Raw genomic sequence first — 23,860 nt, 5'->3', positions numbered from 1 at the left:
ATTTCCGATTTCCATGCCATTGCTAGCTCTTGCTTGTAGTGCAACACGCATAGGTCCTTCCAGCGCTTGAGTTCTCACCTCTAGACTCTAGTCAGTCTATGGTTGTAGTTAAGCTATATCATGTTGCGACTGCGAGACTGCACATCGGGTTAATCAACTTCAATTGTTGCCACGATGGGACCATGGTAGTGTGTAACTGTTTATTACGAGAACGAAAAGCTGAAACGTGGTTCCATTTTGGCGTGCACAATGTAAGGCGCAAGCTCGCACAAGTCTAACAAGGACTAGACCCTAAACAACGAAATCAGACGAACACCGTGAGTCCGAGACCATGTTTTGTCCGTTGTCAATTAAATGCACTGGTTAGGCAATCATCTTTCCTAGAGTACACATGGCACACCGGCACGTCTTCTTATCGGGCCGGTCCAAACATAGCTCTTAAAAATCTTTGCTTAATTATTTTCTTTGTTCACTCATGACATACCAAAAAAAATATTTTGTATGTAATATTTTCACGACAAATTTCAAGAATTAGATAGCTGGTAGTATAATAAATACTAAAAAATTACATCATAGTGTTGTAGATTTGCTTACGTGATATTTTTGTGTTGCGTCGGCAAAAGATACATGTCGAGTCGAGCAGCCATCGTGCCAAGATACTAGACATGACACGGTCCTCATCATATTCGTGTCGTACAGGCACTAGCTAGTACAATGAGCATTAGTATTGGTGGCTCTAAACTTATTTTTACTGGCGCTTTTACCGATAACTATGTTCATATCACCGAACACTTTTACCGATCGTCACTATGTTCATATCACCGAACACCTTTTGCGCATGAATTAAAACATCACCTAAACTTGAATCAAACAAACCACGTGTCGTCCCATCTTCTAGCAATAATATACTTGCATCAATTAGCTCACTAATAGCATCTCCCCCAACATCTCATACTTAATAATATATCAAAGAACACACGTATGCATTCCATGCCAATTCATCCAAACAAGCAACCACTTTACATATATGGACCAATAGTAAACATGACAGTGACTTAATCAACACATATGGCAAGAGAAATATTGAATCAAGATGGGACACCAAGATTTACGAGAAAACCCCATTACGGCGAAAAAACCACGGGCGACAGTGGGACGATTCCACTATGAGATGAAACAAATACAAGAGATGTGAGCCAACAAGTATGGGGAGGCCTCAAATCCCCCTAAAATCTCTCTATTTTAGTGGTGGATTTGGTATATCAAAATCGCTCCACTTCTCTTCGTAACCTTAGCTCTCAAGAACACAAGAACTATGTGTTCTTTATCTATTCCCAAGTTGGGAAAGAAGGCTTACAAGGGCCATTTTCAGAATGCTCCCGAGGCTCCAGATTATCACAAACAGCTCCAATTTCATCATACAGTATGTATAGTCAATAGTTTACATAATAAAGAAGCTAATTGGCCTCCAAATAGTGAAATTAGAAGCTGCACATCATAATATTAATATATATTATATAAAAGATAAATTGTGAAAAAATACATCTCATAATAATGTATCTAACTATGCTCATTTGATATCATAAATATTATTGTTCTTCTTTTCTATAAACTTGGTTAAAATTAGAATAATTTGACATTGAACAAATTCAGAATTATTCATATTTTAGGATGGAGTTAGCACTTTGTATATGTTAGGGCTAGTTATTTAATTCTCGCCCAATACTGGCAATGCCATATTTTCTTCTGCCATGAGCCATCGACCAATCTATATATAAATCTTCGTTGTCGGATCCCTTTGCTTCGACGTACTAGGTCTAGCAGCAAAAAGCTGCGCGCCAGTATTGTCGTTGCTCTATCTTGGTTCTTTGTTCGCAAGCATGGCTGGCGCCGGTGGAGGAGGCGGAGACGCCGGCGATGGCTTCTACAGCGACTTCATGGTGCTGCGGCCGGACAAAGGCGGGCTCTACGCCCTCTTCCACCTCATGTGGTCGTGCAAGGTGTCCGAGAACGCGGCCGTGGACTGCCCCGCCGGCACGGAGATGTCCGACTGGCGTAGGCGGTGGGCGGTGCTCGTCTCGCTGGTGGCGCAGGTGCTGATGCTGTGGGTGAAGAAGCCGATGGCCCTGATTGGGAGAGCGACGGAGTACTGGATGAACCTCGTCAACGAGAATGGCGGCGTCGTCCTCGTGCTCGTCCTCAGAGCGCTGCAAGGTACTTGCACTCTGTCACACCGTAGCTAAACGCCTGAACCCATCCAGCACTCTCATGTCTCAAGTATGGGGAACAAGATTTGTCGGGTTCGTAAACTCGAAGTCCCCAATGGATCCGCTTCTCTGCAAAAAAAAAACTCGGCCCAGCAGACGGCGTTGCGATGACACGCGCCTTCCGGGTCGGCCCAGATACATAATGACAGGCCAGGGCGGCGATCCGGTCCCCGACCGGAAGGCCTGACCAAGGTGAGGACATAGTCCAACTCCGATCTCCTTTTCCGACCGGGGATACGTCGGACCTCTGCTCATGATTCTTCCCTAACCGACACGGTCGGGGCCAACTGGGAACGACCGATCGGGGACGTCCGCTCAGTGAGGGCCTAAGGATTAGGCAAAACAGATAAGGTAAGACGCTCAAGTCAACCGTAATACCGAGGACCGTACCCTGTCATGCCCTGCGCACCTTCGGGACGGTACCACCAGGCCATGCCAGACGGGCACTATACAACCTTCTAGGCGTGTCAGAGTACATACAGTATTGTAGGCGCCGACGTTTGCCGTATCAGGCGAACATGGTAGAGCCTGCCACATGCGTCTGACATAAACAGTACTGTAGACGCCGACGATCATCTCATACCCGACAGCGTGGGCAACAAGACTAAGTAGCACACGTATCCATTCTCTTTCTGTGACTTGTAAGGCCATTCCCTTCAACTATAAAAGGGGATGCGCTCTCTTCTCTCAAGAAGACCGTGCTCTCGGCTTTCGAAAGAAAAGAGGCTGGACATTCTCTCCGGCTCTAGGCAAAAAGAGAACTTGAATAGCTCAATAGCTTTAGAACTCTAAAGCTACACAGAGCATACGCTCCAATACTTAGCACACGTTAGAGCCTCCGTCACTCTCGGTCCTTCAGTTCAGAGTCCGATCGGGCCTTTAACACCCCCTTCTTATTCCTACTCGTTTGTAACCCAACAGCAAACTTCGAGCACCTAGACTCAGGAATAAAATCACCGACCGACTCTGGATGTAGGGCACGTTGCCTGAATCAGTATAAATCATGTATGATTGGGTTTTCTTAAAGCTCCAACCATATATGCAGTCTTCTCTTGCCCGGCGTGCTAACCAGAAATTGTCATTCCTTTTCTTTGGTCCTTACAAGATCATAGCTCGTATTGGACATGCTGCATACAAGCTGGACTTACCTGAGTCATCATCTATTCACCCAGTTTTCCATGTATCTCAGCTGAAGCCTTCGCATGGTAATAACCCTGTCACCGCTATTCTGCCAACCCCTCTTTCGGAGTTTCAAGAAGATCCTGGATCGTCGCTGGACTACCGGGGATTCCCCGGCCGAGGAAGTGCTGATACAATGGTCGCACATGCCGCCATCTCTAGCTACCTGGGAGTTGCTGGTGCCGCTCAAGCAGTGTTTCCCAAGAGCACCGGCATGGGGACATGGTTCTATACAGGGGGGGTTGTCAGCACCTCTCCTGATGATACTCAGGACTCAGCACCCAGGCTCTGATAGGCCACCAGAAGAACGGGCCAGGCCCCAGCAAGCAAGGAAGCCCAACAGCAAGACAACAGGCCCTGAGTGGACGGCGTAGGAGTAGTATAAGTACCTGATAGGAAGAGGAGAGACGGACCGAACCTTAATCCAGTTAAACATATTACATTTCTGTTAAGCACTCTTCAGTATTATAACTTTATAAGTACGTATATTCGCATCCTGTTCTTCCTTTTCGCATTGAAGTTCTTTCCTCCTTCCAAGCAAGTCTCCGTTGCTAACAGCTTCATGAAGGCGCTCGGCCTGCAGAGGCACGGCGGCTGGCCGAAAGACGTCGTGGAGCAGGACCCCCGGAAGCCGTTCGCGTACTACGCCATCCGCGAGGCGCTGCGGCGCTTCCTGTCAGAGAACGCCGACGCCAGGTTCGTCGTGGCGGGGCACAGCCTCGGCGGCGCGCTGGCCGTGCTGTTCCCGGCCGTGCTGGCGCTGCACCGGGAGGACGCCGTGCTGGCGCGGCTGCAAGGCGTGTACACGTTCGGCCAGCCTCGCGTCGGGGACGAGTCGTTCGGGAGGTTCATCATGGACGCGTGCCTCGGCAAGCCCAGCAGGTACTTCAGGTTCGTCTACTGCAACGACATCGTGCCCAGGGCGCCGTACGACGACTCCGCGCTTCAGTTCAAGCACTTCGGAACCTGCCTCTACTTCAACAGCCTCTACACAGGACAGGTCGGGTCTAACACCGTTGTGTTTACTGGTTTCGTTTATGAATCCTTCACTAACCTCCTATAGATGCTTATACTTGAACATAAAATTGAATTGGTAAAAAAAATGTGTCTGTGTATTCACATATGCTTGCCACGATTAATTCATTTCTCGAAAATATAGAGGTATATCCGATCCATATAGAGAAGAATCCATACAATTGGGCAACATAATTGTCCTTCCAAGGCAAGCAAAATGAAGCTTGGAAGCAAGAGGTTTATCATGCAATGCAAAGAAGGGAAGCTCCTTGTGGGCACCATACATCCATGATTCCTGCAAGACTCCAAACCTAGAGCCCCCACCCTAGTCGTAGTAGTAGAGAGGAGAGAATAGGGAGTAAAGAATCCAGGAATGCTAGTAGTGTAAGGCAACTGAACTGACTACGCCTTTGTGCGGTTGTGCCGTTGAATGGAAAGCAGGTGATGCACGAGGAGCCAAACAAGAACTACTTCTCGGAGCTGACGGTGGCGCCCAAGGTCGTGAACGCGGCATGGGAGCTCCTCCGGAGCTTCCTCATCGGCTACGTCGCCGGGCCGGAGTACGCAGAGGGGTGGCTGATGCGGCTCGCCAGGGTCGCTGGGCTCGTGCTGCCGGGGCTATCCCCGCACTCGCCGCGAGATTACGTAAACTCCGCCAGGCTCGGAGCACGTTTGCTCAGGCAGATGAGCTAAACCTCAACAGTCACAGTACAGGACCATTCTAGACGGCTAGAAGGAACTGAACATGGTATAGCGTTAGCTCCCTGTCGATTGAGCCATGGATTGTGGGTGCTTACCCACACCCACCCACCTGCGTACGATGGCCCCATTCGACTTACCCTATATTTAGCTTGTTCGGCTTGTTTTTTCAACCGGAACAGTATTTTTCTCTCACAACAAATCAGCCAGAACAATATTTTTCTCTCGCAACAAGCAAGCCGAACGGGGCCAATGACGAAAATTGACCCGTACTTACATAAATCGAATAAAAAGGTTTGTGCACTGGCTGTAAAATAAACCATTGGCACAAACCGATGCCGTCACTAATAAGTATAGCGTTCTCGTGCAATCTTATGATGTTCCACGAGATCCTATATCGTATGATTCAGGCACATTCCCATGGCTTGAAAACTGCGATTTACATTCAAACGATTACATCCATCATGTGGACCACAAATCTCATGTATCCGTTCCAATGTTTCTAAATGAACAAAAGTTATTACACCCACAGCATTACTCGAATGGGAGAATAGAATTAACAAATAATTGGTACCGTATGCCATTTGCCTCATAGCTGTTGGTCAAGGATAGGCAATTGCGATAACTGGTGCTGGTTAACCAGCAGGCTCCTCCAACATCATCAACCAGGTAAGCAAGCTCTGTTTATTGCAGAAGCTGTTTGTTGCAAAAGAATGCTGCAAGCTTCAAAAATATAACTGCAGTCGAAAATGTTCAGGGTAGAATCTTGGTGAAAAATTTCAACAGCCAAGAAAATAGGAACCAGCAGAAAGGCTTCTTGAAATATACTCAGCAGCACAAAATTCATGCAGTAAGCCTTGTGGTGATTAACTGCACCTATAGTTTTTCTACAGGGGCATATAAGTGTATGTAGTTACCATCAACACAGCAAATAGTCTCTCTAGTCTGTATGGGCACAGAGAAATCTTCCGAGCTATTGTTGTCAAGACAGTAGCGATAACCAAGGATCTGTGTCAGCTCTAATGTTACATAAGCAGTTCTCTCAGTGCCAGGAAAGGATTTCTCCAGAGGGCAATCAATAGTCTACAAGTAACTGGAAGAGCAATCAGCACCTCTCCAATAAATAGTCTGCCTTCGGTCTCTTCCCCTAACCGATCTAGTAAGCATAGTTCCACTAACAGGTTTGCAAAGACCAACATCGATCACTGAAATAACTTTTCTTTTCTCGTGCTCCTCATCAAAATGCATGTCAAACAGCATAGCCAGGCACATAACTTGGTGAGTCAATATATAATCATCATATGATGGAGGTAGGCTTCGAAGGATGTGAAGATTTACCTGCACAGCATGATAGTGAGCTTAGAAGCTACCCTCAGAAATGCACTAAATAAAACATGCTACACAATATGTTATCACAAACCTCAGCTTCCATTGCACGAAGATCATTGTGCCACTTTAAAGTTTCAGACTTTTCTGAGAGCAAATGTAATCTGAAAAGGGGAAGTCTAAGAGGATACTCTATACTTATCTTAACCTGTGATTGAAGTCACAATGTCAGAAGCAAGAGCATGGAGAGATGCATGAAGGCTTAGAACAAATAGCGATGGCATAGTTTACCTTGGCTTCCAGCATGACTTTTGGACCATTCTTCATAGTTTTACTCAAGACCATGGTAAACTCCTTGGAAGCATAGTCCTCCCAGAATCTGTCTATAATCGGGCTAGCTTTCTCAGTTTCATCAAGAATACAGGTCGAGTCCTCCAACTCGTTGTCACTATACATCAAGAGATCAAGATCATCCTCGTTTCTACCAAAACTTTGTGAGATGCTTAGCTTAGATGGTGTTGCACTCTTTGATATCAGGGATAAGCCTCTAGAATGGCTCCGAATCTCAGGTGACACCTCAGGGTGCAAAATTGTAGAACCATTTGGCTCATTCTCAGCAGGAATCACAACTGGAAGCTCCCCATCCTCCCTGGTACCCTCAGTTTCTTCCCAGTTTGTTACAGATCTCTCTACATCACTGTCAACATTGCTTGCAGATCCACTTATCATCAAAATAGAACGAGACGATGGCTCAGGATAAGAACTTGTCAATGACCAACTATGTAGACTGCACAGTGGGTTGCGTGATGCCCATGGTGCATTCTTATGTTCTATTCGAGGCCACTTCAGCTTTGTCAAATAATCAAGTTGCCACCTGTAATCAAAGAGACTCGAAAACTTCAAAGGGATGCTACCAATCAAACAAGCAATGTATATAACAGTCATGAATAACATTAGAATAAAGGTCGTCAATAATTAGCTTAGAATCAATATGTAGAGAACATATGAAGATGCTATAAATGGGACGTTTCACAATTTCTGCCTGTTAAATGATTCATAGTATTGCCATAACTCAGAATGACATGTGCAATGAAGCAAAAGCATCATTAGCTCAAAATCATCAGTCAAATTACACTGTCACTCCTAGGCTAATCTACCATCCAATTTTTTTCATCAATGTCCCAAACAGCAAAAAACATAGACCACGACTCACATAAGAGCCATCTGGGCAACTTTCCGCAAGCGGATTCTCTGCAAAATAGCCTGTGCACGGTTCTGCTGACGGTATAGAGCAAGCCCAGATGACAAATCAGCACTGCTTAATTCTCTGCTAGAATCATCCCCAACAGATGGAGGCACTTCAGGCAAAAAGTCGATACCACCTAAATGCTGTGCCCACTTGTATGGCCTTGAATCCTTGTCGCTGAAGTTAGGAGCCTCCCCAGCGTAAATCTTAGCCATCTGAGAAAATTGACAAGTCACTATTTCAGCTGTCGTGAATGAGAAGGCCCCAAGAAAATTCTAGATACATGTCGTAACAAAACATTTCAGCCTTGAATTCTTGGTGAAGGAGGATAAGATCAAACATAGATGGCAAGAGAATTTTGATAAATTGTTCAAAGGTGAGAACGAGAACACCGTTCAGCTGGACGACTCGTTTGATGACACTAACAGGCGCTTTGTGCGGAGGATTCAAGAATCGGAGGTCAAAGAAGCCTTGAAAAGGATGAAAGGGGGCAAAGCGATGGGCCCTGATGGTATCCCAATCAAGGTGTGGAGATGTCTCGGGGATATAGCTATAGATAGTATGGCTAACCAAGATGTTCAACAATATCTTTCGATCGAACAAGATGCCTGAGGAGTGGAGAAGAAGCATATCAGTACCAATCTACAAGAACAAGGGAGATATCCAAAGTTGTACTAATTATCGGGGAATTAAGTTGATGAGCCACACTATGAAGTTATGGGAGAGAGTCATAGAGCAGAGCCTGCGAGGAATGACGCAGATATCAACAAACCAATTTGGCTTCATGCCCGGAAGGTCAACCACAGAAGCAATCTTCTTAATAAGACAGGTTATGGAGCGGTTTAGAGAGCAGAAGAATGACCTCCACTTGGTTTTCATTGACTTGGAGAAGGCTTATGACAAGATACCAAGAAATATTATGTGGTGGTCTTTGGACAAACATAAAGTCCCATCAAAGTACGTGACCCTCGTCAAGGACATGTACAACAATTTTGTGACTAGTGTTCGAACAAACGATGGTAACAAAGATTACTTCCCAATTAAAATTGGACTTCATCAAAGGTCAGCCTTAAGACCGTATCCCTTTGCCTTGGTAATGGATGAGGTTACCAGGAACATACAAGGGGATATCCCTTGGTGTATGTTGTTCGCTGATGATGTAATGTTAGTGGACGAAAGCCAGGCGGGAGTAAATAGGAAACTAGAGTTATGGCGGCAAACCCTTGAGTCTAAAGGTTTTAGATTGAGCAAAACTAAAACCGAATACATGAGATGCGACTTTGGCGGAGTTGTACAGGAGGGAGATGCGACTTCGGTATAGGTATCTGGGATCGATGCTACAGAGGGATGGAGATATTGATGCGAACGTTAGCCATAGAATCAAAGCAGGGTGGATCAAGTGGCGACAAGCTTCTGTCATTCTCTGTGACAAGAGGGTATCACAAAAGCTAAAAGGCAGGTTCTATAGAACGGCGATTAGACCAGCTATGTTGTATGGAGCAGAATGTTGGCCTACAAAGATTCGACATGTTCAACAACTGAGTGTTGCAGAAATACGTATGTTGCGATGGATTTGCGGTCACACAAGAATGGACCGAGTTCGGAACGATGATATACGTGATCGCCTAGAGGTAGCACCAATTGAAGAAAAGCTTGTCCAACATCGGTAGAGGTGGTTTGACCATGTCCAAAACCTCCAGAGGCACTAGTGCATTGTGGAGTCCTAAGCCAAGTTAATAATATGAGGAAAGGTAGAGGAAGACCGAAATTGACATGGGGGGAGGCAATAAAAAGAGATTTGAAAGCTTGGGATATACCTAGAGATCTATGTTTGAATAGGAGTATTTGGAAAGCAGCTATTGAAGTGCTTGAACCGTGACTTGGGGCTCTTGGTGGGTTTCAACTCTAGCCTACCCCAACTTGCTTGGGACTGAAAGGCTATGCTGTTGTTGTACATAAACAAACACCAGAACTTCCATAAGGATGGTGTAACTAGCAATCAAAACCATCTGCTTTGAATTAAATTACATACCTGGTGAGGCAGATCTAAACCAGTGTCATCTGGAAATAGGTTGCACAAGATATTACTGTTCAGACCCTCTGAATCTTCAATTCCAACACAAACAACATTCAACTTTGCCAAGTATTCAAACCTCAGGGTGATGAGTTTACGGCGTTTGCTACCAGAATCTTCAGTATCATATACATGGAGGATAATTTTAAGTGGGTGAAGTTGATAGGCCACTGCTGGATTATTAGCTTCCTTCACCACATTCTTTTTGGATCTTGACCTTCTTCTCTGAGCATCTTCTTCATCATCAATCACATCATCATCCATTCTGCTGTCGCCATTTGAAAGAGTGCCTGCTACAAGATACATATGAGACACACTACATCAGGAAGATCTCCAAGCCTGCCATCATGCTGTAAGAACAGAAGATCCAGCAATTGGACACAGGATCACTTATCTCAAGTTTAAAACTTATAGATGAATAATTAAGCAACTATGCACTACAAGGATGCTGTTATCAGTTTGGAATATTAAAATAGACCACGGCCTTCAAGAAAAGTTTGCTAAAGATTGCTATGCAGCAATACTGAACACAAGCTGCTGGTTTACGTTAAATGTCTCAAAGCACCAAGCCACCAACCTAGGCCTTTGTGAAAACAGTAACTTAAAAAAGGAATTTGTACAGACTGTACCATTGATCAGGGTTCTTACAAGGACATCATTGATTCTCTACTTAAAAACAAGACTGGAGATCCACACAACAATGGACTAAACACAACTTCGCCAGGACACATAGCTGTGGCATACTCCCTCCATCCTGTATTCACAGGCGCTTAAACAATTTTCACCAGGACCAAGACATCATTAACTCGTATTAATCCTATTCCTCAGCCCACAAAAACGTTTCAGTTTCAAACGGCTGCCAGCTTGCATGCCGCACAATCCAACTGTATGCATGTGTCGCCATGCTTACTGCAACGCCCATGCTCCCGCCATAGCCACAGACTCCCACACCGCGCGCCACTGGCTGGGTAATGAGGAGTTACAGTAACTGCATACGGGAAGAGTGGATGCATGTGAACAGGAAACAAGGCATGCAACTGCATGCAAATAGCTATTACGCATGTGAATGCCGGATACTTTTCCAGACCCAGTACGCCTATGAATACGACTCCCTCGGTCCCTCCGTTCCCTTTTACTAGGCGTGACCATAGTCACAAAGTTTTTGGGTCAACGGAGTCGTGGTACGGGGTCAAGGGACATGGTACGCAATTTGCGAGACATTTTTACACTGAGGGTCGACAATGAACCCACAAACCCGGGTCAGGGTCGACGACCCGGGTTGAGGGTCAAACCCGTTTTATGTGACTATGGGCACGACAAGGCGTTTACAGATACCAAGGACGACCTTCAATCACATGCAAATCGTATTAACTCGCATAGTCGTCTGTGACCTGTGTCCCCAGCCACGAAGTCTAAGGGCGTCTCCAACAATATAAGCTAGTACTAGCTCCAAGCTAGCAAATGTGGAAGAGAGAGCCAATAGCATTTATATCATATTGTGAGATCGTGAAACGTGCGACGCTAGCCTCTTGTCTTTTGCACTATTCAGTGAATAAAAATTTGATTCAGCTAGCTCTAAGCTAGACCATTGGGGATGCTCTAACTGTCGTTCCGTTTCTGCCCAGCAGTATACAGGCCACATTTGCATCCACGCCTTCATTTAATGGACCAAAGGTGCCATTCCATGCATGTCACGCTTCAGCGCTGGGCTATTCGCATGCATGAGACGTTTCGGTTTGAGTGGTCTAATTAAGTGCCCCCTCGATACTCCAGCCCGCCCAGTATTATGGCCAATATGAAAAATGAGAATACGCCTGGTATAACGGAGCGGAGGGAGTATATGGAAGGAGTATCAAGCAAATGCATATGTACCATTTAACTTCTTGGCTTGCTGTTGAGCAAATATTTGGGCATCCTTTGTGCTTCCCGTGATCTCTACTTCAATATTCTCTCCAAATGCTTCTTTCTGCCCTATTAACTGAGTGTATGCTATATAAAGCGGAGTAGGAAGTAAACTCCGCAGCATGGTGCTGCTTTAGTTTCTTGGTATGTTGCATCCCCAACTGTTGCTGCACTGGCAATGATGCTTTCTTCAATGATTTCAAATGTGATGGAAGGCTTGAAAGGAACTTTTTCTGATTAGCAATTGTCTCCAGCAAGCTGCTCCTCTGTTGTTCTAATTTCTCGTGTAGCTTGCATAACTCTTTCCTCTGATTCACAATTAAAAAAAAAACTATTTTAGAAGTCAGCAAGAAAATCATGGAAACAGCACAAATAAGAGAACACTAGCACCACCTCATAGGGCATAGAACTACTCTCCCTAAGTTGTTCAAATTGTGTGCAGAAGCAAATAAAAGAAATAAAAAAAAAGGTGCAACACAAGAGCAAAAGAATGCATGTGACTGGATGGTGATCAACTTAAGACATGAGAGCAAAAGTGATGGTAAACAACCTGAGCTGAATGAAGAATATATGTGCAATCTTAAAAATAGATTATAGAAATTGTCATTATGCTACAATTATTATTAGTTAATAGTGATACAAATAATGCAAATACTATAATAAGTGCAAAACTCAACTAGCCTCCTAGGAATAAGATGTATATTTTAAAAGGGGGTGAAGCACAGCATAATATAATTCAGCAAAATATGTGTGATACAATCAGCTTGCCAAGCCAACAATAAGTTTGCCAGGTGACTGCAAATATTTTAGTATGCTTGCTAGGCTTAAAGTGTTAATTTACCAACAGCTCCCATAGCTCGCAATGCAGGCTGTTCATATTTAAGTCCCTCAAACAGGGAACCAAACAGAGCACAGCAAATTGTCAAGAAGTAGAGTTCCATAGTTCCTACTGGGCTGCAACAGATAGCAATACGCAACCTGGACGAGCTCAAAGTTGAGGCGCTTGAGCATGAGGTCATGGGAGGCGTCGGCAGCGAGGGTCTTCTCAAGGATGTCTGCCGGCGCGGAACGCTGGAACTCCTCCTCGGGCACAAGCTCTATCCCCGGATACTTCGTCTGAAAGTCGAGACACGCCCTTATGGCCTTCACGTAGTGGTTCTTCTCGTACAACAGGTTATGCAGCTGCAGCGTCGTGGAGTCCACCGGCACCTTCGCGGCTTCCGTCTCCGCCTTGACCTTGTCCTCCTCCATCAGGATCTCCCTGTTCACCTGCGCGGATCAAACTCAACTTAGCACCGCAGATCTACAGGTAGGGTTTTGGGATGTGGACTAGGGTTTTGGAGCGCGACGCCGACGTACTTGGCGTAGCGTGACGAGGAGCAGCGACATCTGAGTGACGAGCTCGCGGAGCTCCGACTTGGGGGCGCCGTCTTTCTTGATGGCGAGCATCCGGGCGGCGACCTTCTCGATGGAGGCGCGGGTCTCGCGAGGAGGTCGTGAGGGGAGCGCGACTTGGTGGCCGAGGAGGTAGTCAGCGGCCTAGCCGGCGCGTCGACGTCCATGGCTTCCGCCGTCGGCGCCGCCGCCATCGGTTCGGCCGGCGCGGGGAGAGACGACGACCGTGGTGTGATGAAGTGGGTGAAGCGGAAGTGTGTCAGACCCGTCACCCGTCTAACCAAAAGGCGATCGTGCAGCTAGAGCTAGGATATTTGGGCGGCTGGGCCGTTTATTCCTTAGACTAGTTAGGCCCAAATTGCAGCAACAGAGAATGAGAAGAAGTTAGTTTTTCGCGTTTGGCCCATAATGGAGAAGGTCTCGGTGCACAGGCCCATAGTCTTTTTATAAAGAACTTCAATTCTAGCTGTGGCTATTGCCACGAGTATAAGCAGAAGTGTTGCTGCTGCACCCGTGTAGCTCCAGCGTACTCTTTATTTTGAGACCATGATTCTAATTGTGGGGCTCTTGAACAGTTTCAACTGTTAATCTATAGCCGGGTTCGTACTTCAACGAAAAATCTATCTACTTGCTATGCTAAAATCTGAGGACAGAAAAATGCTTACAACCCGTTTGATGTTGGTATTGACGCTGGAATTTGGCTTTGTCATTCAATACCCGCAATTAGTCAATTCTTTTGTTTGGATGGTCTTGGTATTCGCAGGTGGAAACAAGCTCCAATACACGTCATTCGACCTGCAGGTTAGACCTCGCCCACAATACCGAGGCCTACACCTCTGTATTCACCTGAATCAGCCCTTTCTTCCCCACGCTAAAAAAGTCGCCGCTCGCTGCAGACACGTTCCCCTTGCCTTCTCCCGCGCACCAGCCCCTCTGTCCCTCCCTCCTCGTTGCAACCCACAGAGCTCCTTCCCCTCGTCTTCTCCCGCTCCGGCAAGGTGTGTGGCGCCATGCTCGACGCCGCCTCTACCCACTCCCCGACAACGACGATGATGGCGAGGCGGCTCGAGCATGCGTGAGGTCAAGCCCCCCATGGCCGGTCGAGCTCTACCATCAACAAACCCTTCTTCCCCATCGTCTGTCGGCTGTTGTGATCCACCATGCCCGGTCGAGCTCTCCCATTGGCGTCCCCTTCTTCCCCATGGATGCGGATCAGCAGCCATCACCGGGGTCGAGCTCCCTCGTCGTGGCTGGGGTCGAGTTCCTCCTGTCGTGGGCCAACGTGGTGGTCGCTACCAACCTCCACCTACCATGGACGGGGTAAGCTTCCCAAGCATTTCAATTTCATGCTTTTGCATTCAAAAAGGAAACGGATTTGAGCTGCTTGCTACGATTCCAAAAGCCAATTTAATGATCATCCAAACAATAATATTCGAATTGTTGACATTTCAATACCATGGCTACTTTGGTGAACCCAATTCAATTCCAGCTCCCCCGTATCTACATCTAAATCGACCCTTACACAATTCGTAGTACCGGTTAATCCAGTGATGAGACTGGAGATCCTGCTGAGCTTCTCTATTTCCAGCTACGCCAAGAAGACACCGCCCTTATCTTGTCTATACCTAACGGAGCCATGTGTGATTAGTGGGCTCTCTGTCTCTCAGTCAAATCACATTCCAGCCCATCCGTCATTAATCCATCATGGCAGTTGACAGGAAAAGAGAACTCGTGTACTCCGTTAGAACCGCCGAGCTGCTGAATTATAGGCCGGTTGGTTTCGCTGAAAATTGACTGATGCTGATGCTAATATTAATTTATCGTAAAAAAAAATATTCATTTGTTGAAAAGTATTATTAAAATAGTGCTGAAAAAACAGGCCATAATTTATAAGAGTGCGCGTTGCTGGAAGAAATGTGCCAATGCGCTTGTACTCGCTTCCTATAGACTATACAGACACTACAGTAATGAAGCACTACGCACGCTGGCCCTGGTGCCTGTCTGGTAGTGATGGTAACCGCATTGCTACGCCTACGCGACTCTGTTCTTAAAAGCACCACCGCACCGCACGCTCATGCATGCTGCTGAGCTCATACTGCTCTTTTTCTGTGTCGCTCTGAAAGGAACAAGGGGCCATACGGAGCCATGATCGCACACTTGTCTAGACTCGGCTGTTTGCCACCACCTCGTGTCATTCCGCATCCTTTAGACCTATCATGAATCCATGTTACCACACCGGCACGCGACTTCTAGTTCGTCGAATCGCTCTTTTGTTCCGCTTCGCGGCTTCTGCTCTGTGCAAATGGAGGGATAATAAGGTCATGTTTAGATTCTAAAATTTTTTATCCTAAAGTGTCGCGGCACATGCATGGAGTACTAAATATAGATGAAAAAAAACTAATTGCACAGTTATGTGAGAAATCTCGAGACGAAACTTTCGAATCTAATTAGTCTATATTAAACACTAATTGACAAATGCAAACGAACGTGCTACAGTAGCTTAAACAAAAAAAAAATCCTCGTCTAAACGCGGCCTCACAGAAAAGGTGCAAGGCGATGCAGATCGAGAGGAAAGCAGGCACGAGGCACACACAGTGAAAAATGATGCTGTCACCAAAAAGTTACCGTCAGTACGAAGAAAAAGTTACAGAAAAGGGGCAAGGCGATGTAGAATTGTAGAATCGAGAGAAAAGCAGGCACGAGGCACACACAGTGAAAAATGATGCTGCACAGCGCAGCGCATTGCAGGCAGCACGCGACTGCGGCACCGCACCTCGCACCTGCCTCTGCCTGGCGAGCACGGCACTGGCACGGCACCTCGAACTCGAACTCGTAGCATGTGGACGAAAAAAGATTAGGGTCATAAGTGAGGTGACTTATTAAGTTAGATGACTAAAAACCAGTGACTTATAAGTTATGGCTGTTTGGTTGTAGATGACTTATAAGCTCATTAAAGGTGTGGGTCCCACGTGGAAAAGGATAACTTATAAGTTTTAAGTAGGGGTGAATCAACTTAAAACTTATAAGCAGTAACTTATAAGTTGGTGGTGTTTGGCAAAATAAATCATTATTTCACTTTTTAACCTAGGTGACTTATTTGAATCAAACCGGTCCTTACTGTGCTCTTGCCGGACCCGCCCGGCCTCTCCTCACTGCACTGTACTAGCAGTAGTGCAGGTGCAGCTCGTGGCCCCTGTGCCGGTGCTGCTGGTGCATTGCTCATCCCAGCTCACCTCGTCCCGTCAGTGCAGGGGATCGGAGCATGACGAACGGGTCCGGATACAGGCATCGATCACGTGCTGGGCAGTGAGGTCACTGACACTGGGTGCAAGCGTAGGCGCGGCGCCGGCACGCGTGGGCATCCCGCTCCCTGTCCCTCCGAGGCTCCGACAAAAATATTCGCGCCAAGTCAAGAACTCCTCCGACGCCGCCGGGGACCCGCGGCCCACGGCCCACCGCCCACCTGTGCCATGAACGGCAGCGCTGACAAACTGGTCGCATCCACGAGTTCGCGCATCAGACGGGCACCAGCCCCCAGGACGGGCGTCGCAGCGGGGAAGGCGAGGGCCCCTGTGTCGCGAGTCTGGCCCGATTGAAACTTTGCCGCACTCGTCGGCAGCCGAGCACCTTGTGCCGCTGTGCTGGTCACTGGTCAGTCCACTCGCGGCCGGCTGAGGTTCTGCTGTAGAATTTGCCACTCGCCCACTCCGGTGCGGCGTTGGCCGTTGGGGAGGAGCTTCGCTAGTTTTTACTGCGTATGATGAAGAAACGCACGAGAACTGCTGGCTCGGGTGGCCACGCCTTCTCGCGCTGCGTTCACAACCAAAGCCTCGTTTACCGTCGAGCCCCGCGGGCAAAGTGGGCGCTCGGTTGCGTACGGCGAAACAGAGCAAGACTTGCGAGGGGGACCGAGGCCCGCGGCGAAATCCGTCCACGCGCCATTTTTAATCGCGCTCTCCCGCAAACCCCCCCCCCCCCCCCCCCCCCCCCCCCCCCCCCCCCCATCCCGCTCCACACTGCCCTGCTCCCCCACCCCAACTGGCGTCTCCTTCCCCGGGGAATGCGACCGCGCGCCAGAGCATGCCCTGCCCGGAGCCCGCGCTAGGGTTCCCCGCCGCCGCCGCCGGCCCCGACTGCGCGTCCAAGCCGCCGCCCGAGCGTTGCCGCAAGCAGCAGCCGCCGACGAGGCGGAGGCGACCGCCCGGTGCTGCAGTAAAATCTCTCTCTCTCTCTTTTCCTTTTCTGTTCTCTCACCGCTTAACCTCCACATGCTCTCGGCATGGGCGCGTCTCGATCAATTACTTAACTAATGACGAGGCCGCAGTAGAAGTCAATAGATCCAAATCCAAATTCCAAACGCGCGCTTGTCTTGTACTACTACCGCTACTAACCCACATGGGATCCGAGGTTAGCGATGGCGTCGAAACCCTCCGGCTAAGCAAAGCATAAAGCCAAAAAAGCCGAGCGGGTTTGAACGAAGCGAGAGCGGAGCTACTCCTGCTCCCCCGCCGCACTCGCTTCGTCGCTTTACTATCATTGCTCTTTTGGTCATTTCGGCGGCCGACGGATCGCGCGCGCTCCGCTTCGTCGTGGCGCGGGCGGCACCGTCCCGTAAGCCACCGCGGCCGCGCGCTAGCGTTTCAATCCGTCCTAGCTGCCTGCCGTGCAGTGACGTGACACCTCTACCGTTGGCGCTTTCTGCAGCCGGTCGGCCCGGGACCAGGCGGCGCGGCCGATCCAGATCCGGCGCACTCCTCCGCGCTGCTGCCCTTTCCCAGCGGCGGCAGCGGCTTCGCCTCGCGGGGCACGGTTGCGCCAGGTTCGTGGCGTTCACCCCGCTGAAATCGCAGTGCTCGTATGTTGCCTCATTTTTTTTTTGTCGCGGAGCGTTCTAATAGCTTTCTCGAGCAGACGAAGAAGAGGGGAGAGACGCCGCGAGCTCGGCTGAATCGGAGGAAGTGGCAGAAGCGACAAATGATTCGTTCTCCTACTCATTAAGAGGTAATCTCGTTTACTAGTAGAAATGAATGTTGGTTGTGTTGAAGGAACTGGTGGAAGTGATTTGCTTATTGATGGTGGAATCTGTTTGTTTGGTAGAGTGCCAGAAGCAGCGGCGGCTTAAGTCAGAGAGGTCTGCGCTGGTGCGGCTGCCGGCCTCGCATGAGGTCACCAGTGCTGAAGGTATTGAGCTGCTAGTGCTCTCGCCGAGGTGCTTGATTGGGGGTAACCAGGGAGGAATGAGCAAGAGCTCAACATCATCCCGGAGCAGATCAGGCACAGGCACAGGCACGTTCCCAAGCCCTGGGACTCCGAACTACAACCGCCATTGTGCAGGCAGCATGCAGTACTCCAAGGGTTGGAGTTCAGAGCGCGTGCCACTCGGCACTGGTACCAATAGAAGGTATGGGGGCAGTGGGGTTGTGCTTCCATTTAACAATGGGAGGAAGCTGCCATCGAAATGGGAGGATGCGGAGAAATGGATCCTAAGTCCAGTTTCCTGTGATGGGATGGGAAGGATATCTGCACCGGCTCCGCATCATAGACGGCCCAAGTCAAAGAGCGGGCCACTTGGACACCCAGCTGGCATTCCGGGGGTTTATGCGGCTGTTTCACCGCTTGTTCCTTGCTTTGATGGTGTGCTGGCAGCAGCTAATTTTGCAGCGCATTCACCTTTCTCTGCTGGGGTTCTCATACCAGAGCATGGGCACATTGGCGACTTCAGCAGCGGAAGAGGCACATGTGGTGATGATGGTAGCAGCAGATCCTACTCTGCCGAGAAGGAGCCATATATATTAAGATCTGCAAGCATACATGCGTGGACAGAAACACTTATGGAGGCATCTGCTTTTGCTAATATCTCAGAAGAAACCGTACAAGGTTTGGTTTAGCCTTTTCCTGTTAGTTAAGCATTTCCTTGTATGTATAAGTTCCTTTTTCTTGATTTCTGGCGCTTTTGCTGTTTGCTCGTTCTAGTCCATTACATGTATTTGCCAAGCAATTGAGCATGCTTAATTTAGATTTGGCTACTCATAAAGTTGCTTTTTATGGCTTTACATGTGTTGTAGTTTCATATTGTGGCTGGAACTGTTCATTTGGATAGGCCAATTCACTTGTGTAAACTTGACAGTTGAAAGGTCAGCTGCTTTCAGTTTATACTTTAAAGCGGTTATTAAGGCGTTGCCTAGGTGATAAGGCGCGCTGGAAATCTGGGCATCCCGTTGCCATGGTCAAAATGCCGCAAAAGGGAGGTAAAACAGAGGAAGAATGGGAGGGGAGTGGGCAGGCAAACCAAGAACCTGCTGCTGCTGCCATCCCTGCTGACTCTGGAGCCCGCTGCCGGTGCAGCACTTGCTTTGGTCCGCCACGACATATCCGATCTGGAAGGGGACTGCAGCTGTGATCGATTTGAGGGCATAGAACTGTGAGGAAGGGAAAAGAAGTGAGAGGGAGAAGTTTTGGGCGGCGTGGAGATCGAGAGAAGCAAGCGGTGCCGAGTCAGGGAGTACTCACGCAAGGAGCAAGGGCGAGTTGTAGTGCTGAGTCAGGGAGTACTCACGTGAGGAGTGAGGGCGAGTGGCGGCTTTGGGAATTGGGGTCCCCAGTAGATGTATCCTTGTAGGTCATGCCAGAGGAGGGGTTCATGGTCTGGCTAGTGGGCTGACCCAGCCCTTATTACTCCTTTTTTCTTTTTTGTTTCCTTTATTTTTCCACTCCATGCTGTTGTTTTGCAACTTGTTATATTGGTATGGCGTCGCCTTTCCTCGCCTTATCACTGCCTACGTGTCGCCTAGGCAATTGGAAGGGGGTGGCTCACCGCATCTTGCCTTACCCCCCTTAAGAACCTTGCTTTAAAGTCCTTTTATTTTATTGAGTTAAGGATTTTCTACCCATAAAATGGACAAGATAGTACCACAACAGACTTAACTATGTAAAGTTTTGCTACTTTGCATTTTATCTGGTTCCATTAACTATTTTACCGAATCATCATCTTGCATTATCTGTTTCATAATATCATGTGCTGTTTTGACATTGGCTGTATCATTTGTGCCTATGAAACTAATAGAGTTGCTTATGGTCACTGCTTTAAGAATCAGCCCACCCCACTGCCTAAGTGATCTAGTGATTTTTAAGACATTGCTTACTGTAACCTAAAAAGTCTGAAATATTCCTTCGGTAGTCTTTTTAAGAAACCTTTCTGTTCATATACTAGGTGGTTGGGTTTCTAAAAAAAGGATATAATAAGTGGTAGGGTATAACCATACAACAGATATGTTGTTTCTGTCTTACTTGCCTTGAATGAGCAGGAAAAGGTTCAGAATTAAAATAGAATGTTTTGCCATTTTATGCACTATGGGTTATGCATTGATCAGTTTTCTTTTGACAAAAACCAATCTTAATATCTTTCCACCCTGAGCACAGATGATAAACTGCAAGGCCAGACAGAAGCAGCTTCCATGATTTCCAGTCCAATCATAAAGAAAGATGTCGGCACACAGATGAGTCCGGAGGATAGTATATCATCTTCTTCAAAAGCGAGGCATTCCTGCTCCAGTCTGCCTTTAGGACATCTGATAAAAGAAGCAAATAGTCATATACATAAACCTGAAATTAGGGACGTGCAGGTTGATGACCAAGTAACTGTGACCCGGTGGTCCAAGCGACATGTAACACGAGGCTCTGATAAGAGGTCAACAAATATCGTTGAATGGAGGAAGAAGACTGTTGAAACACGAGCTCCATCTTTTGATGAAAAAGAAAGAGAAAGATGCATGTCAAAGTAAGATATTGCCTACATCTGCCCATCTGCTAAAGATCCCATTTCACACCACTGCCCAGTTTTGAATTGGACTAATGCAAAAAGAATATTGCTCCAATTGTCATCTTGTAACTTCTAATACTGCAAGCTGCCGTTGTCCTATTTCATGTTTACTAAGAAAAGACAGCTCAATGTTGAAGCGAAGCTACTATGGCTGTAATACCTGTTCAAATTCACAGAAAGGACTAAGTATAAAAGGTGCTCAATGTTGATTGACTATTATTAAATGACCTGCTAATATGCTCTTAGTATTATTGAGAACTTAAAATAACTTGAAGACAGTCAGATCAAGTAAATTGCAGATAGTGAGCTTAGGTGATACACTTGAGTACTAGTTGTCCATTTTCATCCTACAGCTAGTGGCACATACAGAATATCACTTACATGGGGTTCATTATAATTAATTGAGAACCGAGCAATTGTTCGTTTATTAGAGTGCCCACCTGAGCTCGAACCCTGGTGTTCAAAGACTCTGGATACCTCACTGAGAACTGGTTTCAGCAAATTTCCTGGCCAGCCAGGGTCTGTTACTCCCTTCTTTTAAGAGGAACCCAAGGGGATATTTTTCTCCCATGGTCAAGTTTTTTTTTATTTGCCACAATCCATTAGAAGCTCAGACTATAAAGCGTTGTTCCTTTTCTTACTGATGAGGTGGTAAAACATAAAATAGAAAGCATGAGGAATTCATAGAATTAATGTGCTACTCTTGCACATTTTTTTTTTGCCATTTCAAAAAAAAAAATTAATAATTGCACTTAGTGAGGTTATAAACCTGCTACGTCTTGTATTCAGAGACCTCATTATTTGTGTTATTAAGGTGCAAAAGGGAGGAAGCAAAGATCACTGCTTGGGAAAATCTACAGAAAGCCAAAGCAGAGGCAGCTATTCGGAAGCTGGAGGTATTGTTTGTGGTCCACATGTATAGTTTCAAATGTTTCAACCCCTCCCCCTGGTCTACTCATTTTTGCTATGTATCTTATGAAATAAACTTACATATTGAATCCTCTGTTTTCCAGATGAAACTTGAAAAGAAAAGATCATCGTCAATGGACAAAATTTTAGGCAAACTCCGCTCTGCTCATAAGAAAGCACAAGACATGCGAAGTGTAGTTTCTTCTAGTGAAGATCAGTGTGGTGCGAGGACAACCAAGAAGAAATCTTCCTTTGTCAAAACTGGCAAGCCTTTCAGCTGCTGCTTTACCTACCGTGCTTGCTAGTTGTGGCACAGTTGGTGCCTCTGGATCCAGCAACGAATATAGTTCTATTCGGTGAGTCCCTTCGACATTTATATTATATGTACTTTAACATCAAACACTCACACTAGTTCAATATTAATGCTTTGCTGCTTATAATTTTGTATTTGTATATGTATTATCCCCAAATAGTTTCTAATGCTAGAATTGTGTATCTTTCTCAAGAGCACTTCTCAGGCAACGGTTATTGATTTGAAGTCAATTGGATTTTGACTACATGGCCTAATTGTCGATGGGATTTGCACAATCTGATGAACAAGATATCATTTTGGAGTTGCAGATGAAGAAAGTCATTGAGCGAAATCCACTCGTGTAGCTAATGGCGTGGACTACTGAATACTGCAGTATAGTCTGCAACAATGAAACTCTGTACACCCGGTAGAAAAAGTTCGTTTCATGAGCATGAGCTTCATGCTAGTTAGAATCTGGATTGAGCTGATATTTATCCCGCTTGATGTGTAGCTTTCCTGGAATTGTGTATGTAACCCAAATCATGGGCGCATTACACGTAATGAAAAAAGGTCAGGGCTGCGCCTTTAGAATGCAGCTTGCTCTTTTCGTTCTTTTGAAACTTAGTTTGATTGAGTCCTGGTCTCCTCGAGGCTTGCGGTTCAGCACTGAGACTTGGCTTGTTTGTTATTGGTTGGCAGCGATTGGAAATTTGGAATTGAGACGAAAAAAAGTTTAATCCTTTTTTTATCATGATAAACACGTTTTCACTAAGAAGTTTTATAGCGACCACAAAAGTATATATTCCATTGATCCCTTCGAAATAGAAGATTAAAACGATTATGTTAACATGGAATGCAACAAACCCTACAAGATGTGATTGATTTGTGACTGATGGCTTCGATGTAGAAGAAAGACACCTGAGATGCATGCATGGCAGCATGTGTGCAATGTTGGCTGAAGAACAAAAAAAAATTGCAACGTTCCAGCTAGTGCAGAACTTCTGTACAGCCCAAGCCATTCAATCTCCTAGCTTTATTCCGAAATCAGAAAAATCAGAACAAGAATTCTGTAGTCGCGTCTTGTGCCAGGTATGTGCCAAAATACGCCGAGTATCAATTACTTTTTATTTGCGACTCTTCGCTACTCCTGAAAACTAACGAACGAAGTGCAAACCATCTACAAAATATTCTCAGTCAGTGTATGAAGATTGCTCAGAAAAAAATATCAACAAGTTTCTTCTAATACCAACCTTAAATATGGGTAGCCCCTATTGGACAACACAATTGGCATCAGGCCAGCACGGCACTACGGGCTAAACTTTCCATGCCATCCAGCGAGCCAAACCTTAGGCCCAGACAAATGCCTAATGCGGTAATGCGACCACATGTGCTATCTAGCGAGCACGGTGAGGAAGCAAGGCATCGGAGGATGACATGCCAAAAAGACCTGTCTGGATTTTGGTAATTGAATGACAAAATTTGTGCACTAATGATTTCAAATGTGAGATGAAATATTGAACATAGTCCACAAGCAAGGTTGAGCTACATGAAGCCATGAAGTGTAGATGGCATGATGCATGTGATGCAAATACTCAACAAGGTGAATGTGAAGAGATGGAAGTATTGGAGAAGATGAAAGACAAGTGATAAGGAGAGGGAGCCAATCAATCCCTCCCCCCGCGTTGCTCCCACGTGAGCGGCTCGAGCGGCTCCTCCCCCCAAACCCTAGCAACCCCTC

At 46.7% G+C, this 23,860-nt stretch overlaps 3 protein-coding genes across 6 annotated transcripts; 2 read left to right on the top strand and 1 right to left on the bottom strand.

The window, feature by feature from the left end:
* Window positions 1–1,880: 1,880 nt before the first annotated feature.
* LOC136466177 (uncharacterized) lies at window positions 1,881–5,255 on the top strand. The gene is made up of 4 exons (XM_066464617.1): window positions 1,881–2,214; window positions 3,440–3,687; window positions 3,967–4,446; window positions 4,902–5,255. The coding sequence occupies exons 1-4, from the start codon at window positions 1,881–1,883 to the stop codon at window positions 5,151–5,153; spliced, it is 1,314 nt and encodes a 437-aa protein (XP_066320714.1). The 3' UTR covers window positions 5,154–5,255.
* A 187-nt stretch (window positions 5,256–5,442) lies between these two features.
* Window positions 5,443–13,364, bottom strand: LOC136467808 (THO complex subunit 5A-like). The gene is given in 10 exon segments (XM_066466595.1): window positions 5,443–6,497; window positions 6,580–6,693; window positions 6,777–7,359; window positions 7,699–7,946; window positions 9,764–10,095; window positions 11,678–11,819; window positions 11,821–12,015; window positions 12,686–12,976; window positions 13,067–13,194; window positions 13,197–13,364. Coding segments are annotated over 10 exon segments (2,388 nt in total). The 5' UTR covers window positions 13,297–13,364; the 3' UTR covers window positions 5,443–6,242.
* A 3,750-nt stretch (window positions 13,365–17,114) lies between these two features.
* LOC136464570 (uncharacterized) lies at window positions 17,115–22,782 on the top strand. 4 transcript variants are annotated; one of them, XM_066463517.1, is made up of 8 exons: window positions 17,115–17,314; window positions 17,807–17,921; window positions 18,014–18,103; window positions 18,200–18,979; window positions 20,522–20,879; window positions 21,745–21,817; window positions 21,935–22,186; window positions 22,337–22,782. In XM_066463517.1, the coding sequence occupies exons 1-7, from the start codon at window positions 17,183–17,185 to the stop codon at window positions 22,133–22,135; spliced, it is 1,749 nt and encodes a 582-aa protein (XP_066319614.1). In that variant the 5' UTR covers window positions 17,115–17,182; the 3' UTR covers window positions 22,136–22,186; window positions 22,337–22,782. The 4 variants fall into 4 exon arrangements, with proteins under 4 accessions (XP_066319614.1, XP_066319613.1, XP_066319612.1 ...); XM_066463516.1 differs by having other exon boundaries at window positions 21,736–21,817; window positions 22,349–22,782; XM_066463515.1 differs by having other exon boundaries at window positions 21,736–21,817; window positions 22,337–22,749.
* The last annotated feature ends 1,078 nt before the right edge of the window (window positions 22,783–23,860 follow it).

This window comes from Miscanthus floridulus, chromosome 7 (genome assembly GCF_019320115.1).
Source record: "Miscanthus floridulus cultivar M001 chromosome 7, ASM1932011v1, whole genome shotgun sequence".
Taxonomy (NCBI): Eukaryota; Viridiplantae; Streptophyta; class Magnoliopsida; order Poales; family Poaceae; genus Miscanthus; species Miscanthus floridulus.
The sequence above is the reverse complement of the archived record's forward strand: the minus strand, read 5'-3'. Positions and strand labels throughout refer to the sequence as shown.

Excerpts from the sequence above, each read along its gene's own strand:
- LOC136466177 (XM_066464617.1), top strand. The coding sequence starts at position 1,881 with ATGGCTGGCGCCGGTGGAGGAGGCGGAGACGCCGGCGATGGCTTCTAC. Across the intron at positions 3,688-3,966 it reads CATGGTTCTATACAGGGGGG|TTCTTTCCTCCTTCCAAGCA; the intron begins GTTGTCAGCACC and ends TTCGCATTGAAG. Across the intron at positions 4,447-4,901 it reads ACAGCCTCTACACAGGACAG|GTGATGCACGAGGAGCCAAA; the intron begins GTCGGGTCTAAC and ends AATGGAAAGCAG.
- LOC136464570 (XM_066463516.1), top strand. The coding sequence starts at position 17,183 with ATGCCCTGCCCGGAGCCCGCGCTAGGGTTCCCCGCCGCCGCCGCCGGC. Across the intron at positions 17,922-18,013 it reads GCGGGGCACGGTTGCGCCAG|ACGAAGAAGAGGGGAGAGAC; the intron begins GTTCGTGGCGTT and ends TTTCTCGAGCAG. Across the intron at positions 20,880-21,735 it reads AGAGAAAGATGCATGTCAAA|GTGCAAAAGGGAGGAAGCAA; the intron begins GTAAGATATTGC and ends TGTGTTATTAAG.